At 43.6% G+C, this 23,856-nt stretch overlaps 1 protein-coding gene across 1 annotated transcript in view; it reads right to left on the minus strand.

Annotated features, from left to right (window-relative positions):
• Window positions 1–23,856, minus strand: part of LOC126092415 (ATP-binding cassette subfamily G member 4-like) — a 417,403-nt gene that overhangs the window by 163,652 nt on the left and 229,895 nt on the right. The window contains exon 3 of the mRNA XM_049908002.1: window positions 5,467–5,584. Coding sequence (XP_049763959.1) covers window positions 5,467–5,584 — 118 coding nt within the window. The remainder of the gene's footprint in view (window positions 1–5,466; window positions 5,585–23,856) is intronic.

Here is a 23,856-nt window from a genome sequence, read left to right on the forward strand (position 1 = left end):
TCCCGGCATTTGCCTGGAGTGATTTAGGGAAATCACGGAAAACCTAAATCAGGATGGCCGGACGCGGGATTGAACCGTCATTGTCCCGAATGCGAGTCCAATGTCATTCATAGGAGACAAGGCCTTCCTCCACAACATCCGGCTCCACCTTCTTCGCTGGCGACCGCAGCAATCAGTTGGGATCACTGAATAGGAAGCAACATTGCAAGACGTTCCACCAACGGTCCATTAGGGTACAAAGTGACATTTTCTGCCGAATGGTTGGTCTAGGGGCCTGGTGCCAGCATCTACAACTTCGACGATAAGCAGATTCGTTGGATGACGTTTCCGACAAATGTTCCAATCCTCGATTTGTTCCTCAAAATACGAGTACATTCTACAACCCCTCGAAGCTTGCCTTAACATTTCTGGGATACACTGTGTGTGTGCTTTCCCCACTGTCTCCTTTTACGTCCATTGATTTACAATACATTCCACTGTCAATGTCTCCTCTCTCACTTACCCTATCTCCTTTTGTCTTTCTTTCCCTTAGCCACTTTCTCCACCACACCTCGGCAGCTCAAAAATTATGGTGGTTCCAACTTGCTGCCGCGCGGGGTAGCCGCTTGGTCTGAGGCGCCTTGCCACGATCGGCGCTACTCCCCCCGTCGGAGGTTCGAGCCCTCCCTTGGGCGTGGGTGTACGTGTTGTCCTTAGCGTAAGTTAGTTTAAGATAGATTAAGTAGCATGTAAGCTTAGGGACCAATTGCCTCAGCAGTTTGGTCCCATAGGATCTTATCACAAATTTCCAAACCTTTTTTTTTCTGTTTCCCCCTACATCAACAAATTTAAAATTTCGGTCAGAAATGCGCCCTTCCCTATACCCACATAGTTCACCTGTCTGGGAGAATCTAGACCTCCAGTCCCATGTGTGGTCTCCACTAATCGGTATTATTCATTTCCATAGTATCGCATCTCTTTTGCTCCCACTTCTTCTACCTCCATCCATCTTTCTTTTTCTTTTACTGCCACTGGCTCTTACTGACCATCAATATCTCTATTTGGCTCTCACTGTCATTTTGTTGATCCGTTTCTTTTTCATTGTCACTTCCTCTCTCGAATCATAGTTGTCTCCTCTCTTTTTCTCTCCCACTGGCACCATCTCCTCTCTCTTCCATCGTCACTGTCTCTCTGCTACTCCTTTCCAGCACAGAAAAGCGCGAATATGTTAGCATACCGAAACGTTTGATCAAGAGGGCAGAATGAGAGTCGAAGCAGCTGGTTCACTCTTCCGTCAGACGAATTTTTTTGAAACATAGTTTTCGGAAATGTTGTTAGTCATAAAATATATTACAAATATAGTAAAAGCAGTGTAGACCACATAAAATATTTAGTTTTTAAACATGTTAAGCAGCTTTGATCTATTTATGGATATCCCAACTTTCTGTTCCCATCGCACTTTCTAAAATGTTATCTCAACAGCCCGCCTTTTCCTGCTATGTTTGACTTCCTGCTGAGTCGTCCTACAACAGCAGTTCATCTAGATCTCTGGCCGATAGGCGGCATGCGTCCTGAGGACATGACATGATAAAAACAAATCCTTCTGTCCTGCGCCTTCGTGAGATGAACTCTGCATTATCTGGCAACAGACACATGGCGCCTACTATGGCCCCCACCCTCCCCCCATAAGACAACCACTGCTCCAGCCGTTTACAAAGTCGCCTCACGTTTCCCTTCACTAGGCGAGTGGGCAGTTCTACGAATAGCACGGGACTAGACGCCCTTTGGCCTTCACGACCTACACAAGCGTTCCTCGCTCGCTTCTATCTTCGTTCACTTGCTTTCCCGGTGACCTTCCATTTAGCTACGCATAAAATTTAGTATATGAAATCAGAATCCGGATGGTTATGTTTCGGCAATCACTAGTACAAATTCATACGCAATGGGGATTAATTTGTTATGTTTTAACTTGATGACATCTTACAGGTTTCGCACATGTTACGAGACAGTTTGATCAAAACGGCCGCGCGATAAACGCAGTCTATAGTTCCTTTTCATTCTTTCCTTTCTGCTACATTTTAGCTTCCTCGAATTTCTTTTACACTGGCTCCACACTTCGGCCGGCGTACAATTATCCCACTCTTCCATCACGTACTAATGCGATCTGATTCTGTATGTTCAACTGTTATGTTTCTAAAGCAGATCCATTCAATGATACAATGAATTACGGGTTGTAGCAACATATTACGATAAAAGTATGTGAGTAATAACTGTCAGCTATCCTTCTTATTTTGTCCGCTGAAAGTTACAAGTAACTTACCTGAGCCTTGCGAGGCTCATGTTCCCGCCAACATGTATTTTACACCCTGTTTTAACGTATTTGCACATCACTACGTTAATTTAAATTACTGGTGTCAGTGAGTTGCTGCTTTGCCTGACCGTGACCAGCGCTAGTAGCGCGTATCGATATATCCCCTCTCGTAGTATCTTTGCTCAACTGCTGTTACTTTCCGATCGTTATCTGTCGTAAGCCAGTTCGATAGGCACTTTGGTTCGCGAGTTCGGGTCTGCCAGTCAATTGGAACGCGTCTGGAGCGCAGTCAGAACCTGACAGTCGGGAAGTTGCAATGCGGCACTAGTGCAGTGGGGTTGAGCAGCAGCAGTTAGGTCTGCCCACGCATCACTTGAGCTGGGCCACGGTCTTGGTGGCTCGTCGGTCGGTCGTCCTACCGGACGACACGTTTTGCCTCGCCGATCGTTCATGAGTCGGCTGTGTGTGTGTGTGTGTGTGTGTGTGTGTGTGTGTGTGCGTGCGCATCGACTTCCGATTTGTCTTCGTGCGTGCTTAGTTATTGCTGGGTATCGTTCAGGTCTTCATGCAAGTGTTTGTCGTGTGTGTAGTTGGTGTTATTTCCACTGACGACTGTTTTAGATGTTGTCGGCTTCCTGCGGGAGTCGGTCGGTTGCGGCGGACCAGGGAATCGGCGGTGCAATCGGCTGGTCCGCTGGCGCTCCCTTCGCAGTGTCGGAGCGTGTGTGGAGCTGTCCGATCGCTAAGACCTTCTTGGTTCACCGACCCAGGACGTCAAAGTTGAGGAGCGGTTTCAACTATCCAAGCCACGTCCACTCATGTTGTGTGGTACGTTTCGGTGGTTCGCTGTTGGTGAGTTTTTCCTGTGAGCAACACCGAGTGTTTCTATTGCTGAAATTTAGCCGCCATGCGGTGCAATTAACTATATTGGTTGACTACAATTCGAGTGCACCAGCGGAATTTTCTGCCTTCCGCCCGTTAGTGTTCTGCTCACCTGCCCTGGCCACTAACGTAATTTCAGGCAGCGTCCTTTCCTCACCTGTCGTTGCTGTCCAACATGGTGTGTAATTTTGACAGCTAATAAGTATTTCATTGTGGATAATCACGTTCGTAACCTTTTGTGTTTGAGTTCTCATGTACTGATTGGTGGCACGCAAGTCGTTGTGTCGGTCGGTCCGTGGCTGTCCACTGGATGGGTTCCGACGGATCAAGTGTAGTTGGGCTCACCACCTGTCTGGCCTAAGTGGAGGAGGGCAGACCGACCTCCCTGGAGGTTACTGAGTGCCGTTGTCTTTATTGCCTTTACCACCGGTATTTAATTATCTGCTTTCAGCTACTTAAAACTTAAGGCTTATGGTTTTAACTTTTAAAAATTTTGGAAAATTCTGGGCTTTCAGCCTTGCGAGTAATTCTTAAAATTATCTTTCAAGTCGGGTGATGCTGAGGGAATTAGATTAGGAAATGAGACACTTAAAGTAGTAAAGGAGTTTTGCTATTTAGGGAGTAAAATAACCGATGATGGTCGAAGTAGAGAGGATATAAAATGTAGACTGGCAATGGCAAGGAAAGCGTTTCTCAAGAAGAGGAATTTGTTAACATCGAGTATAGATTCAAGTGTCAGGAAGTCGTTTCTGAAAGTATTTGTATGGAGTGTAGCCATGTATGGAAGTGAAACATGGACGATAACTAGTTTGGACAAGAAGAGAATAGAGGCTTTCGAAATGTGGTGCTACAGAAGAATGCTGAAGATAAGGTGGGTAGATCATGTAACTAATGAGGAGGTATTGAATAGGATTGGGGAGAAGAGAAGTTTGTGGCACAACTTGACTAGAAGAAGGGATCGGTTGGTTGGACATGTTTTGAGGCATCAAGGGATCACAAATTTAGCATTGGAGGGCAGTGTGGAGGGTAAAAATCGTAGAGGGAGACCAAGAGATGAATACACTAAGCAGATTCAGAAGGATGTAGGTTGCAGTAGATACTGGGAGATGAAGAAGCTTGCACAGGATAGAGTAGCATGGAGAGCTGCATCAAACCAGTCTCAGGACTGAAGACCACAACAACAACATCTTTCAAGCTTAAACATTGCGACCTTCTGCCTTTAAAAGATTATGGTAATATATTTTAAAATTTTGAAACTTAATTGTGGCCTTCAGCCATTTGTATTGCACCTTGCATATGTTTTTTCTCTCTACTTTGCCTTGAGGCTTTCCATCTAGTTGTGATATGTTTTTTAAATTATTTTATAGCTTTTTAACTGCATTTTTATCTTGTTAATTTTTAAGATTTATTGTTTGGAGGCCTTCAGCCGTGAAAGAGTTGCATTTGGTAAAGGTTCGGCTATGTGCCGCTTTGGTTGTAAATGTGTTATTAAATTACAATAAATTACAATTAGAAGGTAAAACTGACCTCAACCTTATTTGGCCCTTCCCACAATCTTAATTACCTGTTCTGCCCAGCGGGTTTAGTGGGCGTTTGACGACCTGTTTTATTTGCCTCTTTCTCACACATTCCACAGTTCAAATGGCGTTCATCTTCTAGTTCTTGTTTATTACTTAAAGAAATCGGAAGAGGGCAGCAGTAGGTAGTGGTAAGTTCCTATGCGACCAAACTGCTGAGGTCATCGGTACCTAGGCTTACACACTACTTAATCTAACTTAAACTAAGGACAACAGACACACCCATGCCCGAGTGAGGCTCTAACCTCCGTCGGAGGCAGCCGCGTAAACCGTGACAAGGCGCCTCACAATCAGACCTCGCGGCGGCAACATCCAACATGTTTATCGCACAGTTCAAATATTGAATGCGTACGATTACCTGATACAAACACCGACTGAATTCTCCTTTACACCGTTCCCGATATATTAAACCGGTATTCACTGGGGACCGAGCAGCTATGGAAAGGGAGACACTACTACCAAGACTTCAGTGATGAGATTAGGTTTTGTCACCATGTGAGTGATGCACATAGACGTGCATGGCACAGACCTTCTCAGACATATTTCGGATTGCCCAGTGGTGTATAATGACAGAGCTTGGACGTAAAACTGACGTAAAGAGACCTGTGACGTAATGGCCGTTTTGGAACATAGTAGACGCCGAACAGAACGTAAAAAAAAAAAAAAAGCTGTACCGCTCCATGCCCATTAAAGGCAGAGGGTGCAGTGGGTGCCTACCTGTTGCCAGTGAGAATGTCCATGAGGGAGCTCTTGCCCGCACCGGAGGAGCCCATGATGGCGGTCAGCTGACCGCTGCTGAACCGCCCCGTCACGCCTTGCAGGATCGTCGTCTTGCCTGAGAACAAAATTCAGAATTTCAGTGTCGATTTTCCTTTAGAGCCTAATTACGCTCTTAGAAACAAATGCTATAAAAAAATTCTAACGCCCTTATGGACTATGTTCAGTGGCACCAGGGTATAACATGTACATACTGAGGGATGTAGTGTTTGTGATTGGTTCCTTCCGGCGGCTGGCTGATTTGGTGAAGACAACCAGCATCGCACGCGGAGTGCAAGCTGAGCTTAATATCTGCAGCATAGTGCCCAGAGTCGATCGCGGTCCTCTGGTTTGGAGCCGTGTGGAGGGTCTAAACCAGAGGCTCAGACGTCTCTGCGACTATAATGGTTGCAAATTCATCGACCTCCGTTATTGGGTGGAGAACTGTAGGGCCCCCCTAGACAGGTCAGGCGTGCACTACACACCGGAAGCAGCTACTAGGGTAGCAGAGTACGTGTGGCGTGCACACGGGGGTTTTTTAGGTTAGAGGGACCCCCTCTTGGGCGAAACGATAAAATACCTGACGGCTTACCAGAGAGGACATTATCATCGTTGATAAAGAACGTCCGTCCTCAGAGACCAAAAACAGGAAAAGTTAACGTAATATTGGTAAACTGCAGGAGTATCCAGGGCAAGGTTCCTGAATTAGTATCTCTTATTGAAGGAAATAGTGCGCATATAGTATTAGGAACGGAAAGTTGGTTAAAACCGGAAGTGAACAGTAATGAAATCCTAGACACAGAATGGAATATATACCGCAAGGATAGGATAAACGCCAATGGTGGAGGAGTATTTATAGCAGTAAAGAATTCAATAATATCCAGTGAAGTTATTAGCGAATGCGAATGTGAAATAATCTGGGTTAAGCTAAGTATCAAAGGTGGGTCAGATATGATAGTCGGATGCTTCTATAGACCACCTGCATCAGCAACCGTAGTAGTTGAGCGCCTCAGAGAGAACCTGCAGAACGTCGTGAAGAAGTTTCGTGATCATACTATTGTAATAGGGGGAGACTTCAATCTACCAGGTATAGAATGGGATAGTCACACAATCAGAACTGGAGCCAGGGACAGAGACTCTTGTGACATTATCCTGACTGCCTTGTCCGAGAATTACTTCGAGCAGATAGTTAGAGAACCAACTCGTGAAGCTAACGTTTTAGACCTCATAGCAACAAATAGACCGGAACTTTTCGACTCCGTGAATGTAGAAGAGGGTATCAGTGATCATAAGTCAGTGGTTGCATCAATGACTACAAGTGTAATAAGAAATGCCAAGAAAGGAAGGAAAATATATTTGCTTAACAAGAGTGATAGGGCACAAATCGCAGAATATCTGAGTGGCCACCATCAAACGTTCATTTCTGAGGAAGAGGATGTGGAACAAAAATGGAAAAAATTCAGAAACATCGTCCAGTACGCCTTAGATAAGTTCGTACCGACTAAGGTCCAAAGCGAGGGGAAAGATCCACCGTGGTATAACAATCATGTACGAAAGGTACTACGGAAACAAAGAAAGCTTCATCATAGGTTTAAGAGTAGTCGAATCATAGCTGATAAGGAAAAGCTGAACGAAGCGAAAAAGAGCGTAAAGAGAGCAATGAGAGAAGCATTCAACGAATTCGAACATAAAACATTGGCAAATAATCTAAACAAGAACCCTAAAAAGTTCTGGTCATATGTAAAATCGGTAAGCGGATCTAAATCCCCTATTCAGTCACTCGTTGACCACGATGGCACCGAAACAGAGGACGACCGAAGAAAGGCAGAAATACTGAATTCAGTGTTCCGAAACTGTTTCACTGCGGAAAATCGTAACACGGTCCCTGACTTCAGCCGTCGCACGGACGCCAAAATGGAAAATATTGAAATAAACGATATCGGAATTGAAAAACAACTGCTATCACTTAGTAGCGGAAAAGCATCCGGAGATACCCTTAAGATTCTACAGTGATTATGCTAAAGAACTTGCCCCCTTTCTATCAGCAATTTATCGTAGATCGCTGGAAGAACGTAAAGTACCTAGCGACTGGAAGAAAGCGCAGGTCGTTCCCATTTTCAAGAAGGGTCATAAATCAGATGCGAATAATTATAGGCCTATTTCGCTTACGTCAATCTGTTGTAGAATAATGGAACATGTTTTGTGTTCTCGTATTATGACGTTCTTAGATAATACAAATCTCCTTCATCATAACCAACATGGATTCCGCAAACAGAGATCATGTGAAACTCAGCTCGCCCTATTTGCCCAAGAAATTCACAGTGCCGTAGACACTGGCGAGCAGATTGATGCCGTATTCCTGGACTTCAGGAAGGCATTTGATACGGTTCCGCACTTACGTTTAGTGAAAAAAATACGAGCTTACGGAATATCGGACCAGGTTTGTGATTGGATTCAGGATTTCCTAGAAGAAAGAACACAACATGTCATTCATAACGGTTCAAAATCTGCAGATGTAGAGGTAATTTCGGGAGTACCGCAAGGAAGCGTGATAGGACCTTTATTGTTTACAATATACATAAATGACTTAGTTGACAACATCGGTAGCTCCGTGAGGCTATTTGCAGATGACACGGTTGTCTACAAGAAAGTAGCAACATCAGAAGACTCGTACGTACTCCAGGAAGACCTGCAGAGGATTAATGCATGGTGCGACAGCTGGCAGCTTTCCCTAAACGTAGATAAATGTAATATAATGCGCATACATAGGGGCAGAAATCCATTCCAGTACGATTATGCCATAGGTGGTAAATCATTGGAAGCGGTAACGACCGTAAAATACTTAGGAGTTACTATCCGGAGCGATCTGAAGTGGAATGATCACATAAAACAAATAGTGGGAAAAGCAGGCGCCAGGTTGAGATTCATAGGAAGAATTCTAAGAAAATGTGACTCATCGACGAAAGAAGTAGCTTACAAAACGCTTGTTCGTCCGATTCTTGAGTATTGCTCATCAGTATGGGACCCTTACCAGGTTGGATTAATAGAAGAGATAGACATGATCCAGCGAAAAGCAGCGCGATTCGTCATGGGGACATTTAGTCAGCGCGAGAGCGTTACGGAGATGCTGAACAAGCTCCAGTGGCGGACACTTCAAGAAAGGCGTTACGCAATACGGAGAGGTTTATTATCGAAATTACGAGAGAGCACATTCCGGGAAGAGATGGGCAACATATTACTACCGCCCACATATATCTCGCGTAATGATCACAACGAAAAGATCCGAGAAATTAGAGCAAATACGGAGACTTACAAGCAGTCGTTCTTCCCACGCACAATTCGTGAATGGAACAGGGAAGGGGGGATCAGATAGTGGTACAATAAGTACCCTCCGCCACACACCGTAAGGTGGCTCGCGGAGTATAGATGTAGATGTAGATGTAGATCGCTGTCATCGCTGACCAGATGGCCCAGTGGAGGGCTGAGCAAAAAGTGAACAGTATGAGCAACGTTTATTCTAGAGCACAACCGTGCCCTAACAGCGAGTATGTATTTCTGGTGAACAACTTCAGCCATTTGAATGGGGCCCCACTATGGGCCTGCTGGATACTGGATGGACGAATCGATGGGTTGCTGCATATGTTTGGCAGAAGGTATCTGCAGAGTGTCTCTACTTTTAGCAGTTGTCTGTGGAACATTTCCAGACCACTATACCAGGTTCTGGATGTTCACGCAGTGTAGTGTAGTGTAAGGTGGTACAGCCGGCCGGAGTGGCCGTGCGGTTCTAGGCGCTACAGTCTGGAGCCGAGCGACCGCTCCGGTTGCAGGTTCGAATCCTGCCTCGGGCATGGATGTGTGTGATGTCCTTAGGTTAGTTAGGTTTAATTAGTTCAAAGTTCTAGGCGACTGATGACCTCAGAAGTTAAGTCGCATAGTGCTCAGAGCCCTTTTAAGGTGGTACAATTGCGATCATATTATTGTAACTGGAAATATATTGAGAAAAGAAATAATTTTAACTATGGCACATGTTCTTGGATGTTTAACACAAATATTAGACAGTTACAAATGTTGGTATATACACAAAATAAGGTTAAGAATTGAGAAAAATCGATCGAAAATGTACCATACTAGATACTATTGTGATCACTTTCTGGTACAATTTTGATCACTGGCATCTTCTACATAAAAAGTACTTTTTCCCTCGGGCAGCAACGCATACTTCGTGGTACCAAACATTGCATTTTTGGCAGCGAATCCAGTCACCCTCAGCTACTGATTCTGTACTATAATAATTAAATAAACAAAACCCACAATTATTCTCGTAGTTTGCTGGCTATTTGAAGCTTGGTACACTTTTTTCATCATTACTCACAGTGGTAGATTTCTGTTTATTGTTCTTGTTGCATTTGTTCATTGCTTTCCTTGTGCCCTGCTGAAAACGTTCTCTCTTGCTGCGGAGGTTTTTCAGGTTTTCATCTGAAGTGAGTCGAGCTGATGTCTTTGTTTTCCTCTTCCGTGACGATAATTTTTTCTCTGGAGTTTCGGCAAAATGTCCTTGACAGCATCGTGCTGAGAAATGGTACTGGACCCTGGTGTTACGGATTTGCCGTGTTCTTCAGTTACATCTTTTGAAGATAAGGCTTCTTCTGCCATAATACTGTTAGTAGCTTGACTGGTGGTGACTGAAGCAGCAGGATCCTCAAATAACGTTGACGGTGCAAATTTCTACTCGGTAACAATGTCTGCTAAAGGGCATTATTCCTGTACATTGGAACCCTTTGACTGCGCTCCTAACGGACGTACTTTTGTTTCAGGCACCACAGAAAATAGTACAGAATCGTTGTTTTGTGGTGCTTTCATTGGGATTGCGATGAATCCGTTAACTGCATTTCTGTGATACTGAGCTTTTAGGGACTTGACGAAAGTTCTATCAAATCGTTGCAGTACATGTGTACTGTGCGGAGGCAATCCCAAAAGTCCTATCCCATTTTCCCGACAATATTCTACAGCATCTAAGCTGGTATGGCTGCCATGGTTGTCAATAATAAGTGTAATAGGGCTACCCATTGTTTTGTATTTCTTGATGTGTGGAAGCCAGACCATGATCAATTCTTCATTGATGTATCCCGATTCACTCATCTCCGTAATGGAACCAGGGGGTAAGCCATCTTGAAATTCAGGGCGTTTCCTCACTTTAAAAATTACCATTGGTGGTAAATGCGTACCACTAGCATTCATGAATGCAGCAGCAGTCACATTTTGTCCTCTTTCCATGTTTGTTAGTGAAACAACTTCTCGATTTCCTTAACGACTTACTATTTTTGTGGATCTGTTGTTAAGAAGAAAGCCAGATGCATCCATATTATAAATACACTCTGGTTTATCAAACAAATCATATTACTTTAATATTCCTTCTAAATTTTGAGTCCGCAGCTCGCGGTCGTGCAGTAGCGTTCTCGCTTCCCACGCCCAGGTTCCCGGGTTCGATTCCCGGCGTGGTCAGGGATTTTCTCTGCCTCGTGATGACTGAGTGTTGTGTGATGTCCTTAGGTTAGTTAGGTTTAAGTAGTTCTAAGTTCTAGGGGACTGATGACCATAGATGTTAAGTCCCATAGTGCTCAGAGCCATTTGAACCATTGTAAATTCTGAAAATATTTACTTACTCCTGCTTCATTTAAGCCTTCAGCTCTGGCCCGCGGAAGACCCTCGGGTTCTCTCAGGCTAAGGTGAGTGTGTCTCTTAACAAATGCTGTAGACCAATCGATTCCAGCAACCTTGGTTTCTAACTTCCATGGATGTTTCAAATTATTTTTCTCAGCTAACCGAAATGCAGCTTTTCTTAACTGGGTTGGTGACAGACTCAATCCTCGCTGTTCTAGAAATAAAGCTCTCTGGACCAAAGCATCTTCCATTTCACAACTGAGAACCGTTGGATGACCAATTCTGTTTTCTGTAGGACTAGTTGGAGTTACTCCAGCTTGCATTTTCATTTTAATTTGCACTTTACCATTTATTGTAGATTTTCTTTTCTACTCGTTTTCGTGGCATCTAGAAAATAGGAAGTGGCTTTTAAAATCGCGTAGGAAAATGTTTAAATATACAGAATTTATTTGCGATAATTGTGTATAATATGTCTGTGGCAACCTACCCTGACGAACTAAACTAAAAAAAACTGCACTGATCGAAATTGTACTATGGTATCGAAATGGTACCATTTTTCTAATCGAAAATGTACTATTGGCGTGAGGGAAATAACGAGTAAATAGTAGTGAATTGTGCCAAGAGATGGCAGTACATGTCACAGAGGCTTTCTCTGTAGGTGTCTCAGAACACGCCGGAACGGAAAACAAGTTTCTAACCTCACTAATATAGAATTTTCAAGAGCGTGGAAACTAAAAAATTTATGAGCGCGTTAGACTAAGTACCTTCACTTACCTCTTAACAAGAAAAAGTTTACATCTCCGCAGCACAATGTGGTATATTCTTAGAAAAGACAGGAGGATCTGTAGAAAACTGCTGCACTACAACGCCACACAAAGGCAAGTGCTACCAACACTATGACAAATGGCGCGAAACCTTATGTTGATCGGAATTGTAGCTATATCGAAATTGTACCACCTTATCCAAGATGCAAGTCAGCATCAACGCATTGTGAGAACAGTAGTGGTTGGCTGAACAGCATAGAGGGACGAAATTTCGGCACATTCCGCACCTATAGTGTCACCAAGGACCATTTGGAACCGTCTGATGGCAGCAGGGCTAATATCTCGTGTGCGTCTGGCCAGGCTACGACCGACACCATGATAGCGCCGAGCGTGGTTGCTCTGGTGTGAAAGAATCGACGGGAGTGAAATGGCGCTCCGTTGTCTACAGTGATCAGAACAGGTTCTGTCCGTCTGCGAGTGATTGTCGTTCACGTGTACGGCGCAGATATAGCGAGAGGCTATTCCGAAGTGTATTCCTCCATGATACATATGTCCCACCCCAGGCTTGAGAGGACAACTCGTATTCTCACGTTTCACGGACTCGTATCCCAGTGATACAGCCAATTCTTCGCCAGAGAGGTGATGTGTCTTTTTAGCAGGAGGGTACAATCCACATACGACTGCTGCTATGCAACGTGCTCTTCGTGCTGTACCGCAACTCCCCTTTACAACGAGAGCACCAGATATCTCGGTAATTGAACACGTGTGGGGCATAATGACGCGTTAACCTTTTCGTTCTCCAGAGCCTGCAAGAACCATTGCCGAATTGCAACAAAAGACGCAAGGTACTTGGGGCAGTCTGTCGCAGGATGCCATCCGGCACCTTTCAGATCGTCTGCCTGCGAGAACATACACGCCTGCGTTGCCGCCAGAGGGGGCTACCCTGCGTGTGGTACGACTGTTTGGGCTGCCTTTACTGTAACATTTGTGTTCCATTTTAATTGAATTTTCATGTTCTCCTATAATGATGAACTACGCGTTCATCACTTGTCAGTAAAATGATCTTACCATTGAGAGTGTTGAACTTCTTTTCCAGCAGTGTACTTACTGCGGACTACACTGTTGCCCATAAGTAAGCATAGGCGAGAAAAGAGACTGTGAAGACAGAAAAGGTAAGCAATAGTATATATTTCTGCTAAATTTGCCCAACAAACCTAGTTTCTTCCACTTGAGCGGGGAAGGAAAAGTCCCTAATTCGAGTATGCACATGATTCCAAGATAACTGCTGTGGTTTATCACTCATTATGCATCTGCCACGTTTTTAAATTCGTTGTGAACGGAACGTGGTCTCCTTTAAAGTTCACATCGAAATGTTAAAAAAGGACATACACATACACATTTAGACCCTGTTCGCAGGGTAGCGTCTTCCGACATCTTGAAAAAGATCAGACAATGTCAGTTGCCTAACGATTCGAACTCTCATGTAAATAACAGCTTCATACATACGAATACCTTACAAATGAATTAACATGTTAATTATTTGATGTTAAGTATGCAAATTTGGGAAAGTTTAGAAAAGATTTTACATTGTGTCTACTGTTTGTTGGAAATCGCTAAGTGTTTTCAGTATCAAACACTGAATGAGTCCAGTACGTGTAATTTTCGCTCCGTTTTAAGCAGAAGCTAGTTTTTCACTCATCTCTATGTTTATGACGTCATATCTCCTGAAGTATGTGATGTTCAGTCATATAATATTGCAGGCACATTCGTTGATTTCGTTGATATTATGTGGAAGCAGTCTACAAAATGTGTTGCGAATAGAGTTAGTAGCAAAGAAGTAATAAGTTGAAGTTTTACTGCACGAAAGGCGAAAACGTAGTAAGCGACGAAATTTTTTCGTTCATGATTTTGTGGAGGGGAGTGAAAGAGAACAAGGTCGACCCGCCAGGGTACCTGAGAGTGCTAATGCGCTGCTTCCTGGACTCGGGTAGCCGCGCCGGCCCCAGATCGAATCCGCCCGGCGGATTAACGACGAGGGCCAGTATGCCGGCCAGCCTGGATGTGGTTTTTAGGCGATTTTCCACATTCCGTTAGGTGAATACCGGGCTGATAACGAAGTTCCGCCTCAGTTACACGACTCACACACATTCGAAAAACGTTCGCCCTATTCAATGACTTACACTAGACGCAGACAGCTGGGCTACACTACTTCCATCCCGGGGGGATCCGGGGTGACGTCAGGAGGGGCATCCAGCCACCCTCTGCCATTTAACACTGCCAAATCCGTCATAACAAAGCCGACCCCGCGTTGGAGTGGGACAAAAGCCCTGATAAAGAAAGTGAAAGAGAACAAGGTTCGAAGTTGGACATGAAGTTTTTTGGAAATCGCTACGTGCCCTCATTCTCAAATACTGGATGTACATAGCCTGCGTAATTTGCACGCCATGACTAAAGACATATATACAGTCTCTAACTGTAATACTTGCGTTACCTTGTTAAATCTTTTACTTTATACCTATTAATGAGCAGATTGTGACAGTGTTTTAAATTTTTGATTTCGGTCAATGTGGGGAAAATAAAATTTTTGCTGTCCCTGAAAGCGGTTTTGTAGGCAACTGCAACTGGAATTTACACCATGGACAGTGAACCCGTATAGCCGTTTGTTAATATAGACTGTGGTCTCAGCAACATTATATACTAGGGCGTGCTGGAAAGCCATTCCTCCAAAAATTTTAAATGAAAACTCCAACTAAAGCTTTTTTCAATAAAACAGACATTATTGACATTCTACATCTTTATACTTCATGCCCACATGTTCGCAGCCGTCTGGCGCTAAAGGGTTAGAGGGTTCTCAATAGTAGGGAGTAACATGGTGGTGTGTGACGTAACTATGTCAGTCTACACAATGGAGCACCTTGTCCTTCAGCAAGATAATGCCAGACCAACACATAAGCGCTGCGACATCTGCAACAGTCCGGCGCCTTGGGTTCACAGTCACCGATCATCCTCCACAAAGTCCCGACTTGGCCCCATCTGATTTTCATTTGTTTCCAACATCTGAAGAACACCTTCGAGAACTTCACCTCGGTAGTGATGAAGCTGTGGCTCCTTCAACAAAGTCAAAAGTCCTATATTGATGGTATCAACAAACAGGTCACTCATCGGAAGGAGTGTCTTCGACGCCAGGGTGACTATGCTGAGAAATAAGTATGTAGTCATAAGAATAAAGATGGCGAATGTTAATAACGTTTTTTTTGCTCAGAAAGCTTTAAGAGTTTTCACATAAGAAATTCGGTGGTATTACTTTTCAGCATGTCCTTTGTTTGCATGTACGTATATAACATTTTTATAATATATTTTTTACATTTAATATCCGTTCTGCTTCGTTAGCGGCCATCTGATCCCGACATTCGGTCACATTAAGTCACGACTAGCTTTACACTCGGAACGTATCCATAAGAGAAAACTGCGGTGGGAACGAAAGAGCGCATTATAGCACTGACGTAACGGCGGCGCCTTGGTTTCTATGGTATGCAACCTGCAACATTACATTCGTACTCGCTGCGTTTCTGATCTCTATTGGCAATCAGGGGGAGAGCCGGTGCAACAGATAATCAGAAGCCAACCGCAGAAGAAAGGTCGACTGTTTTGGGAGGCGGAACATGAGATCATCTGAACACCGTTATAGAGAAGACGCGTAGTGTGGCCGTCTCCATGAGGAATGAGCGTTGCTACCGATGAGTGCGTGTTGTACAGAGGCCACTGTCACTGCACCAACCCTAGACGCAGTATGAAGGTAAATGCTACAAGAACAGCAAAATCGTGGTGCAACAGTTCCTCTGTTTTCCCTCTCATTTATCGGATTCCTGTGCGTTTTTATCATTATAGCTCGTGCACCGAAATGCTTAAGACCAGATGCACTGTTGCTCCGCTTATAAATTCTTTTACATACTCAGCACGAATAATAGTGCGAAATTCTTTTGCATACCCACCCAAAATAATATTGTATTGCTGCTCGAATCCGTCTTACAGCTTTGCCGTCGATCCACTGTCACTATATCGCTGGCCAACCTTGCAAGTAAGACAGAACCGATGCCCTTTGATCTAGAGCATTTCTTTCTGAATAGTGCTCGTTGTTCCTCTTTCAGAGGAATGTTTGAGTAAATCATCTGAGGATCGTATTACATTCGATTATTTCAACTAGCCACATAGCAGTTCCATCGGCAATTACGTAATCTTACTTACTCGTGTGGAGAGCTTAAGGACAATAGTGGAAATGATCGTATGGTATTGTTGGCCGGGAGGCCCCATTCGGGGGAGTTCGGCCGCCGTATTGCAAGTCCTTTAGAGGTGACGCCACTTCGGCGACTTGGGAGTCAATGATGATGAAAGTGATGATGGACACAGAACACCCAGTCCCCCGACGGGAATCGAACCCCGGCCCCCTGCGTGGTAGTCGGTAACGCTACCGCTACGCTACGGAGGCGGACAGGACAATAGTAACTTTCACCAGAGTGTCACTGTGAAGTAACATAGCTCGATGAAACTTGGACCATGCGAAGTAGGGACTCCTACATTGTAGTACAGAAAATATCTCAAGGAAATACGCAATGAGACGAACAGAAATGACACTTGTTGTGAATTGGCAGGAGCCAATTCACGGAGTTTGGAGGAACCTGAAAGGCACGCGATTAAGCTCACGCAGGCTGGCGTGAGGTCTGGAACAGGTCAGAGAAATAAGACTAGCAAAACAAGAGTTACTGGTAGAATACTTAACTTTAATCCACAATTGGTGAACATCTCTCGTTACTGTACAGGCTTCACAATATTATCAAATGCTATGGCGCCTTGCTAGGTCGTAGCAAATGACGTAGCTGAAGGCTATGCTAACCATCGTCTCGGCAAATGAGAGCGTATTTGTCAATGTAGCTTAGCTAGCAAGTCGGCTGTACAACTGGGGCGAGTGCTAGTACGTCTCTCTAGACCTGCCGTGTGGCGGCGCTCGGTCTGCCATCACTGACAGTGGCGACACGCGGGTCCGACGTATACTAGCGGACCGCGGCCGATTTAAAGGCTACCACCTAGCAAGTGTGGTGTCTGGCGGTGACACCACAACACTTTTATACAGAGACAGTAATTACACTGAACCCACCGCGGTTCATGATGGTCCGCTGCACTTTATAAAAAAAAGCGGAACATGATTCTTAGTAGGATATGTGATCACCATGGACGGCAGTGCATGCTCTGCATCGTGTTCCTATGCTGGTCACCAGGTTGGTAAGGAGTTCTTGCGATAGGGCGATTCTTTCCACCATCTAGGCGGATGGTGGTTGGTGCATGTGAATATGCAGCAACACGTCCCACCACCTCATCCCACACGTGATAGATGGGATTTAACTCGCAGGAATGAGCTGGCCAGTCCATACAGCGCATATCCTCGCTGTTCGGTGTGATCGGTAACTGTCATCCATAAAAATCAAGTCAGGGCCGAATGCACCCCTGATCAGACGCACTTAGGGGAGGAGTACACTGTGACGGTAGCGTTGAGCTGTGAGTGTACCGTGTTCAAAGTTTTGGAGATGAGTACGTCCATGTAGCATTATGCTTCCCCATGCCATAACACTTGGACTACCGAAAGGACCATGTTCGTCAATATTCCTGGGTGTATTACGTATTCCCATCTGTCTCTATATGCAGGTACATCCAATATTGCGATATCATTCTTCTGAATTTCTGAAATCACTGCAGCCAGACAACGTTTGTGAGGGTAAACTATTTTTTAATTCACTATTGCTATTGTTTTTGTTGTTGTTGTTGTTGTTGTGGTCTTCAGTCCTGAGACTGTTTTGATGCAGCTCTCCATGCTACTCTATCATGTGCAAGCTTCTTCATCTCCCAGTACGTACTGCAGCCTACATCCTGCTGAATCTGTTCAGTGTATTCATCTCTTGGTCTCCCTCAACGATTTTTACCCGGCACGCTGCCCTCCAATACTAAATTGGTGATCCCTTGATGCCTCAGAACGTGTCATACCAACCGATCCCTTCTTTGAGTCAAGTTGTACCACAAACTCCTCTTCTCCCCTATCCTGTTCAATACCTCCTCATTAGTTATGTGATCTACCCATCTAATCTTCAGCATTCTTCCGTAGCACCACATTTCGAAAGTTTCTATTCTCTTCTTGTCCAAACTGTTTATCGTCCATGTTTCTGTTCGATACATGGCTACACTCCATACGAATACGTTCAGAAACGACTTCCTGACACTTAAATCTATACTCGATGTTAACAAATTACTCTTCTTCAGAAACGCTTTCCTTGCCATTGCCAGTCTACATTTTATATCCTCTCTACTTCGACCATCATCAGTTATTTTGCTCCCCAAATAGCAAAACTCCTTTACTACTTTAAGTGTCTCATTTTCTAATCTAATTCCCTCAGCATCACCAGACTTAATTTGACTACATTCCATTATACTCGTTTTGCTTTTGTTGATGTTCATCTTATATCCTCCCTTCAAGACACTGTCCATTCCGTTCAACTGCTCTTCCAAGTCCTTTGCTGTCTCTGACGGATTTACAATGACATCGGCGAACCTTAAAGTTTTTATTTCTTCTCCATGGATTTTAAAACCTACTCCGATTTTTTCTTTTGTTTCCTTTACTGCTTGCTCAATATACAGATTGAATAACATCGGGGACAGGCTACAACGCTGTCTCACTCCCTTCCCAACCACAGCTTCCCTTTCATATCCCTCGACTCTTATAACTGCCATCTAGCTTCTGTACAAATTGTAAATAGCCATTCGCTCCCTGTATTTTACCCCTGCCACCTTCAGAATTTCAAAGAGAGTATTCCAGTTAACACTGTCAAAAGCTTTCTCTAAGTCTACAAATGCTAGAAACGTAGGTTTGCCTTTTCTTAATCTTTCTTCTAAGATAAGTCGTAAGGTCAGTATTGCCTCACGTGTTCAAACATTTCTACGGAATCCAAACTGATCTTCCCCGAGGTCGGCTTCTACCAGTTTTTCGATTCGTCTGTAAAGAATTAGCGTTAGTATTTTGCAGCCGTGACTTATTAAACTGATAGTTCGGTAATTTTCACATCTGTCAACGCCTGCTTTCTTTGGGATTTGAATTATTATATTCTTCTTGAAGTCTGAGGGTATGTCGCCTGTCTCATACATTTTGCTCACCAGATGGTAGAGTTTTGTTAGGACTGGCTCTCCCAAGGCCGTCAGTAGTTGTAATGGAATGTTGTCTACTCCTGGGGCCTTGCTTCCACTCAGGTCTTTCAGTGCTCTGTCAAACTCTTTACGCAGTAGCGTATCTCCCATTTCATCTTCATCTACATTCTCTTCCATTTCTATAACATTGCCCTCAAGTACATCGCCCTTGTATAGTCCCTGTATATACTCCTTCCACTTTTCTGCTATTGCTATTAATAATCACTAAAAACTGTATACCATCTAGTATATTCACCTCTCGATACACAGCCTCGAAGAAGTTTCTGAATGTGAAAACCATTTTCAGTGTCCATCATTGTCAAGTTCTTTAAACAAATTATATTTATTGCTTCATGTTCTACATTAAATTAGTGGCCAGTTTAGGACTGTGGAAATTATCAAATGCCTGCAAAAACAATATCGACAAGTAAAAATACGTTCGGTTCCTGGTTCTCATTAAGAGCACGGATTGGACTTCTGTCCCAGAAAGTGATACACACTGCCTACGGTAGGGAAACATTTTATTCCATTTCACACTACTAAAAGCGGTATCATATAGAGATGAATGGCAGTGCGTCAGCATATACCCCTGAGAAGAGATTATCTGACTCTGTAGCCTTTTTTGGATAACTGCACCTTTAGTTTTAGAGCTATTGTAATTACCTTCTCTAGATACTGTTGTAATAAAATGTCTTGAAATTAATCTTTCCCGTATCAAATAAGTCTTTCGACATTATTTTCAGGAATGACGATTTATTGTCTTGATTTTCTTGAGGACACATCGGTGCAGCGCAAGTAAGTTTCATTTCACGAAACATCTTTGTCCAGACTACACACTGGCTTAGAATTAAGAAAGACGTTTTAAACGCTGCAAGCCTTGGTTATAACATTGTGCAGAATCAAAATATTGACGATGATAAAGCTGAAAAAAGTAAATAGGATAATTTGAAATGGAGTGCTACAGGAAGTTTTTAAAAAATAAAGTGGCTATAAAAAGTCGAAAACTAATAAGAGCTAGATAAAATAGTAGAAAAAGATGTCTACTCAAGGAATAAATTGTATATACGCACGCAAATAGGGAAGTGTAAAAATGGGTGGTAATGAAAGGTAGCTGTAATATCCAGTAAGAGACTAAATGACTGTTATTAGATAAGGTGAGATGAAGCACAGTATCAAGCGAGTCATAAACAAACACAAAGAAAATACATTTAAAGGGTTTTCAGGATAAAAGTTACTTAGTAAGCACAGCTTTATAGTGCAAAACATACGCGTATTGTTCACTAGTTTGAGAAGTATATCTAGATGAGATATTTCTTGGTATCCAGTGAAGGAAACCTGAAGTGTCTATCAGTGGCGCGCTCACATCAATTGACCGACTACGAAAAGACCATGCCACACGGGTCAGGTAGATCAAGGGGACTAGGGGGCGCGCTCCCTGTTCTTGATCCAAAGTGTGCAAGTATCTGTTGTAATATTTCATTACCATACACAAGGACAGCATTGTGTTTGTCTACAGCTCCCTCCTTACAGCAACCAGCAAACAAATAGTAAGAATTTCCAAACCGCTCAACAAGGCACATCAGCTAATGTGGCATGAGAATGACCGTATCAATAAAGTAATACGTACCTGACAATAAGAGGTAATGTTTACTAGTTTTCTTGTGAGTACGGAGACAGATAGCGCACAAAAATACCTTTAAAGACGTAGCAAGCAAGTCAATTTCATCTGTCGTCGACTGTCCTGTTAACCACATTTAAGAACGCCTTTGAATTGTACAGTACCTTCTCTGTCGCTTTCTTATACACAGCTGTTACATCCAACCTATTAGGTCGAACCTATATGTCAACGAAGCAGTCGAAAAGAACATATTAATATACTCTCCTCTCAAACAATATCTGGAATATGACGAAAATTTGATACGTAACAGACTGCGTAAAAGCTCTCCACCCGATTTTTTTCATTAGGCTTCAGATATACAAACATAAAGTTCATTCGACCTCAAAAATAAATATAAAAAGGAAGGAGAAATATTTCTCAGTTTGGCAGTGAAAGAAAAATGTAGATGTTTCTCGCCATAAAAGGTTTTTACGCCGTGTTCATTGCCGAAGGTTTTTCCGTCGATATATTTATGATCGGCGACGCTATCTATTTGGACGGCTGCCATAAAACTACGCTGGACTCATCAAGTTAACTAGCCAAAGGTTCTATAGATACAAGGATGTTAAAGCTAGCGAAAAGGGTGATATTCCAACGAATACTATTTTAAATATGTCAGTTTTCCTGTCGCCAAAGCACGCTTTTGGGCACGTGCATTTGTTGGTGGAAAATTCTTTTATTGCCGTCTTTTATATTCCACGACCTTTCTCGTTCTTCTTCCAGTTGGACCACAAGACATACTAGCATTTCCCGGTTACTGTTTCATCCTTTGACAGGTAATCACTAAGAAGAATCCATAGTATGAAATCGGAGCACAAAATGAGCTGTAAATTAAAAAAAAATGTCCTAATGTTGTAGAGACATTAATTTCCGCATCTGAGTTCAGTCAGTATTCAACAATCGGGGTACCTAACTTGCCCAAAATTTCCCGATGATTCTTCATCTAAAACGTAACGTCCTTTTCGTTTCGTCTGTGACATGAGCTATTTCATGTCCTTGTAATAGCAGGTTGTCCAGTCCCATACTATGGACTGTCTCGTTGCTTTACAAACTTCCCCCAACTTCCAATGAGTTTCTGTCAAAAGAATGGGAAGTTCATGAGGCTCGGTTTTCCAGTTTATCTATTTGAATGTTACTGAAACTGAATAGTTGAATAGTTTATCTTAAGTTATTTCACATCATATGCAAAAAGAAGACAGATTTCTTTTATATTATTGGATCATTACTGCACTGATGCTGAATAGGTCACTTAGTAAAACGGCATCAGTTGGTGAATGAATGACTTTAATGCTACGCGTTTCGGGGTAACCCGTCATTAGATAGCTGTGAAACGGAGGTACATTGTCATGTGATGTAAGTACGTGACGCATGACAAAAATATCGATAAGTTAGAAGTAAAAGACACAAATACATCGAGTTGCACAGATGAACTGAAGTTATATGTTCCATAGATAACTGTCTGGGGCAGACCGGCAGTTCTACAGTGATACCAGCAACAGAAAACAAACTTCTACAGGCAGGCGGCGATAGTGTACCTCTAGTGATGGTGCACAGCGTCAAGTGACAACATATTACTTGTGTGATACCATTTTTTTAAAAACATACCGTCATGTAACGAAAAAGCACGAACGATAATATAAAATATTTCCATAATTAATTAATGGCTTATTAGCGCCAGTATAGCAGGTGAAAAGATCTTGAGACAACTTCACATACGATCTTGAGACAACTTAATACGTAAAACAAGGAAATTTTAAAATCTGTTGGTGGATTTACAATGTTATCGTTCCACAATGACAGTTATCTCACTGTCATTCAGTCAAGATGGTGTACTCACTAATGAAAGAAAGCAGTAGGCTCTGCCAGATATATCGACTCTTAGACTATGTGTCTAATAGTGTATTTTAATACGACAGTATGTCATCTTAGGCGATTTATAACATTTAAAACACTTGACGATGGAACTTTGAAGCCGGAATCATGATTGTGTAAGTGTAAATGTAACACTGTAAATAAACAAGTCTAATGGCGGTGCTGACTTTAAAGAAATATATTATGACTGTGGCCCCGCATTATGAAAAAAAATATTATTCCACCACTGTTTATGTACCAGTTCAGTTCTCCATAATGTTGCGTGCAGGCAAAGTCGATTTCATTCTTTTCCCTGGCAGCTGTCTCAAGCGCCAGGAAGTCAGATTGTGTCGTATATGTCAGCAGCGACTGATTTTCCTGCTCTGAGTCAGACCGCTGATTGCGGTATCACACGCACAGCAATACCACTAAATGGCTCATGTATATCTTTCCACGCTTTACTTAACAATAGCTGTTTGGAAGCTAACAAAAAATCATAGCTTCTCCTAGATTCGATGATTAATACACTCCTGGAAATGGAAAAAAGAACACATTGACACCGGTGTGTCAGACCCACCATACTTGCTCCGGACACTGCGAGAGGGCTGTACAAGCAATGATCACACGCACGGCACAGCGGACACACCAGGAACCGCGGTGTTGGCAGCTGCGCAGCATTTGTGCACCGCCGCCGTCAGTGTCAGCCAGTTTGCCGTGGCATACGGAGCTCCATCGCAGTCTTTAACACTGGTAGCATGCCGCGACAGCGTGGACGTGAACCGTATGTGCAGTTGACGGACTTTGAGCGAGGGCGTATAGTGGGCATGCGGGAGGCCGGTTGGACGTACCGCCGAATTGCTCAACACGTGGGGCGTGAGGTCTCCACAGTACATCGATGTTGTCGCCAGTGGTCGGCGGAAGGTGCACGTGCCCGTCGACCTGGGACCGGACCGCAGCGACGCACGGATGCACGCCAAGACCGTAGGATCCTACGCAGTGCCGTAGGGGACCGCACCGCCACTTCCCAGCAAATTAGGGACACTGTTGCTCCTGGGGTATCGGCGAGGACCATTCGCAACCGTCTCCATGAAGCTGGGCTACGGTCCCGCACACCGTTAGGCCGTCTTCCGCTCACGCCCCAACATCGTGCAGCCCGCCTCCAGTGGTGTCGCGACAGGCGTGAATGGAGGGACG

Source organism: Schistocerca cancellata, chromosome 7, assembly GCF_023864275.1.
Source record: "Schistocerca cancellata isolate TAMUIC-IGC-003103 chromosome 7, iqSchCanc2.1, whole genome shotgun sequence".
In the NCBI taxonomy this organism is placed as follows: domain Eukaryota; kingdom Metazoa; phylum Arthropoda; class Insecta; order Orthoptera; family Acrididae; genus Schistocerca; species Schistocerca cancellata.